Source organism: Morone saxatilis, unplaced genomic scaffold (genome assembly GCF_004916995.1).
Source record: "Morone saxatilis isolate NCDOM2014 unplaced genomic scaffold, NCSU_SB_2.0 Contig18, whole genome shotgun sequence".
Lineage (NCBI taxonomy): Eukaryota > Metazoa > Chordata > Actinopteri > Moronidae > Morone > Morone saxatilis.
This window is the reverse complement of record NW_023339740.1, coordinates 10,668,248-10,671,737: the sequence shown is the minus strand read 5'-3', so window position 1 is coordinate 10,671,737 and position 3,490 is coordinate 10,668,248. Positions and strand designations below refer to the sequence as shown.

The 3,490-nt window shown below is 45.6% G+C and overlaps 1 protein-coding gene across 5 annotated transcripts in view; it reads right to left on the bottom strand.

Moving 5' to 3' along the window:
• The window catches only part of si:ch211-160o17.4 (homeodomain-interacting protein kinase 1), a 12,213-nt gene that overhangs the window by 466 nt on the left and 8,257 nt on the right, over positions 1 to 3,490 (bottom strand). For 3 of the 5 annotated variants that reach the window (XM_035661952.1, XM_035661955.1, XM_035661953.1), the window contains 6 exons: positions 2,871 to 3,025; positions 2,699 to 2,770; positions 2,288 to 2,458; positions 1,780 to 1,994; positions 1,561 to 1,673; positions 1 to 557 (listed from right to left, as the gene is read on the bottom strand). The exon at positions 1 to 557 is cut by the window's left edge and continues 466 nt beyond it. In XM_035661952.1, coding sequence (XP_035517845.1) covers positions 111 to 557; positions 1,561 to 1,673; positions 1,780 to 1,994; positions 2,288 to 2,458; positions 2,699 to 2,770; positions 2,871 to 3,025 — 1,173 coding nt within the window. In that variant the 3' untranslated portion in view covers positions 1 to 110. The remainder of the gene's footprint in view (positions 558 to 1,560; positions 1,674 to 1,779; positions 1,995 to 2,287; positions 2,459 to 2,698; positions 2,771 to 2,870; positions 3,026 to 3,490) is intronic. The other 2 variants (XM_035661954.1, XM_035661956.1) reach the window with 1 other exon arrangement.

The window sequence follows — 3,490 nt, the reverse complement described above, 5'->3', positions numbered from 1 at the left end:
ATAAGAGACCAACAGTTATTCTACTAGAAATACAGTTTAAATGTCCCTTTGTGATAGTATGTGGGGAAACAGATTTTTTCTTTTTCTTTGTTCCAAGTGTGTGCGGCTCCCTATAGGTAGGGGTACTGTGTGAGGCGCCTGGGGCTTAGCTGGTAGGCACTGTAGGCCTCGGCCCGGGGTGTCACACTAACGTAGGGAGAACCAGTGGCAAACTGATGCTGGTAGGCTGCGGGGAGGCCGTGCAGCAGACTACTGACAGAATCCTTACGACTGGCCGAGTCCCTCCTGGAGGAGGATGAGGTGTACGTTGCTGCATAGGCGGAGGGGGAGTGCCCGTGGCTGCTGTGACCGCGGCCCAGGAGCTGCTCCATGGCCTGAGATGCTGAGGAGAGGGCAGTGGAGGCTGGGTAGGTGTACAGGCTGGGGCCAGGGGCCGAGGCAGAGGCTAGGGCCTCGGCGAAGCTGTAGTGAGAGGCAGCCGGAGGGAACGTCTGCTGGCGACGCAAAGATGAGTCACTGTGGGAACGCTCCTGAGAGGAAGAAACCACGGGCTGAACCTAAAAAGAACCCATCAGATATCAGCATAACACCTTCGTTTATACATCTTTCATTCACATGGAAATATTACACATCAATGTGCATCATTTTAGACTTATTTAACTTGGAAACTTTACTAAAATTCAAAAGAAAACTTTGTGGGTACTGAGCAACCTGATGGGTTAGTGACATTTAAAAAGGATGAAGCAGCTATTGCTTCTACACTTTAAAAAGATTTCCAACCTTTTTGACAGGTGACCCTTTCTAGCCAATTCACGCATATCATACGTTCATGAACTGTGAGCGGTTCAACATCAAAAGTTAGTAGTAGTAGTAGTAGTTTCCTTCTCAGATGGCCTCAGTCCTAAAAAGCTAAAACTCTCCACTATTTTGCGGGAAGAAAGCAGGGATGAAAAAAATAATTAAGATTATAATATTGAGCAGAAATGTCAATTTGAACCTTGAAGTTGGTTTCAAATCTCAGTCACTAATCCACTTCAGTAGGTGTCATTGCATTGGTGTTGGCTAAATAAAACTAAAGTGCATAAATACTCTTTGTTTTAGGCCATTTACAGATTCACCTGCTATTACATTGTTTGTCCAGCAGAGAGCACTTTGGACTCAATAACCTCAAGTTTGATTTCAATTGTAAAATTTTATGCCACAGTAAAAGATCTTTGACGCTTTGACAACCCTAGTTTAAGACTCCTTGTTGAAAAGATCATCATATGAATCATGTGCTTTGGAGGGACTTTTATCAACTTAACACTTCCTGTGTCCGAGTATAGTGACAGAAATTCCAGTCTAACTAATTAACCTTGGCTGCCGGGTCTGTTACAGTGATTCAAATTCTAAGGAGTTGACACCCTTTCCCATCGAGTGGTTCAGTAAATATGCACCTGTGCAAGTCCATGCAAATATCTGTCAACAAGTCAAAACAATGGAAACCGTTTAACTGAATACAGCTGTTATTAGCAGCCAAGTCTAATCTTGAAAAACCACCACCAACAAAAGAAGCCTCACCTGGCTGAGGTTTAAGGGGTGTGACTGGCTTGGCACCAGACCGTGGCGCTCGATACTCTCCCCTGAACTGCAGGGCTGACGGTTGGATGATCTCTTCGGCTTTATGTAGCTCCCTGTGAATGAACATGTAGCGAGTATTATTAAAGCGTACGGCTTTCACGTGCAAAATAAAATGCACTACTGATAACGCAGAGACAACCGTAGACGAGTGAGTCTCACCGGTCTCCAAGCGTGCACGTGAAGCTGCCCCTCTCTCAGACCCCTGGGTTTTGACTGAAGGTGCCACCACTGCCAGAGACTTGGCCTGGCGGGAGGACATGGTGCTGGCTGTATTTAGTGTGCGGGGGAGAGGAGTCAGGGGACTGGCTGTAGAGGAGTCCGAGTCGTGCACCGTCACACAGCTGATAACGTTGGTGCGCTGGCTCAGGCCAATGCTGTGGAAACAGAGAAACTGTTATTTCACAAGGAAATGATGATCGGGTGATCAAAGTACTTTAGTCCAAATCAATCAACCCAAAACAAGACCAGTTTTTAAATCCTCCTCTAGCAGAAAATATATCATGCTTATAGTAAGATAGTTCCAGGATGTAGAATTGTTTTTGAACTAGAAATATTGGACTGGCACTGTTGCATCCAAGATAAAAGAAATGAGATGCCAGTGGGACCCTTAACAATCCTGCCTCAGAAACAAAACACGTAATAGTGCAGAGGAGTGTCTGGTCCTCACCTGGCGGGATGGAACTTGCGCTCATCCTCTGTGTCGGTGTCACTGTGAATAGTGATGATGCTGACCGCCGGGCTGGGTGTATCGGAGATGATGATTGGCTGGGACAGCATTGTGCTGGAGCTGGGTGGGGTCACACCGCTGCTGCTGAGTAATGATGCTGTGGATATACCCCTAGACAAAGAAATAAAAGCCCACATTGAGTCTAAAGGAATGGATCTTCTGTTTAAGGAGCAATAAAAATAGAAAAACTGTTCTCTTGAAAAAAATATAACCATAATCTACCACATAAAAAGATACGTTTAAAAAGGTTGCAGTGCAGTTGGTTTTGCTTTTGGTGGGAGATCAAACATTGATAAACCCTCACAAATCAAATCAAATATCAGAGGTAAAAACTGCAGGGCTCCGACCAACCTGTTTCGGTTCTCTCCGCGTCTGGCTTTCACTTTCTTCCTCTCCTGCTGGGTCCTGGCTTGGGTTGTGCTCCTATTAGGGCCAAAGATCAAACAAGTTAGTGGTGCACGCTGCTGACAGAAGCCCCCTAAATGTTTCACACTGGCCCTTTAACGGTTGTTGGTTGACCCACCTCCAGCTGTGTCCCTGCTGAGTGGAAGCATCAAGTGTTTCCAGGGGTGATTCAGCAACATTAGACTGGTGCGCGGAGCTGTGGATGGCCACACCTGGGACCTGCTGCCATGATGATGGTATGAGGATCTGTTGGGTGCCAGTGGGCCAGGCCTGCTGAGAAAGAAAACACAAAAAAAAAGAACCGACGCTCACCCTTCAGTAGATGTAATATCAAGGAGCAGATATAACTGAATCAACACAAAATATTTGAGTGCTGGAATGGGTCAGACAAACTGAGCCATGCTGAGAAATAAGGAAAACCAACTGGCCAATCTCTTCTACAGGCAAAAGCACATAGCCAGATAAGCGAGCAACCTTTCCCAAGCCATTCCCTTATTATAGCATTGCCCTGCAACAAATGCACAAGATGATATCATGCAAAGCACGCACAATGAAGCACTGTAAAAACAGTCAGATCAGGTATAAAGACAAGTATACACAGAACCATGGAGCCTGTTAAAGAAGAAACACTGAGGAAAGAAATTTTGTTTAGTTCACTGATGCCAGACAGTCTGCTGATAAGCTGTCTTGGAAAAAGTCATGCCACATGTTCTACGGCTGAAACAAGAAGATGTGTGT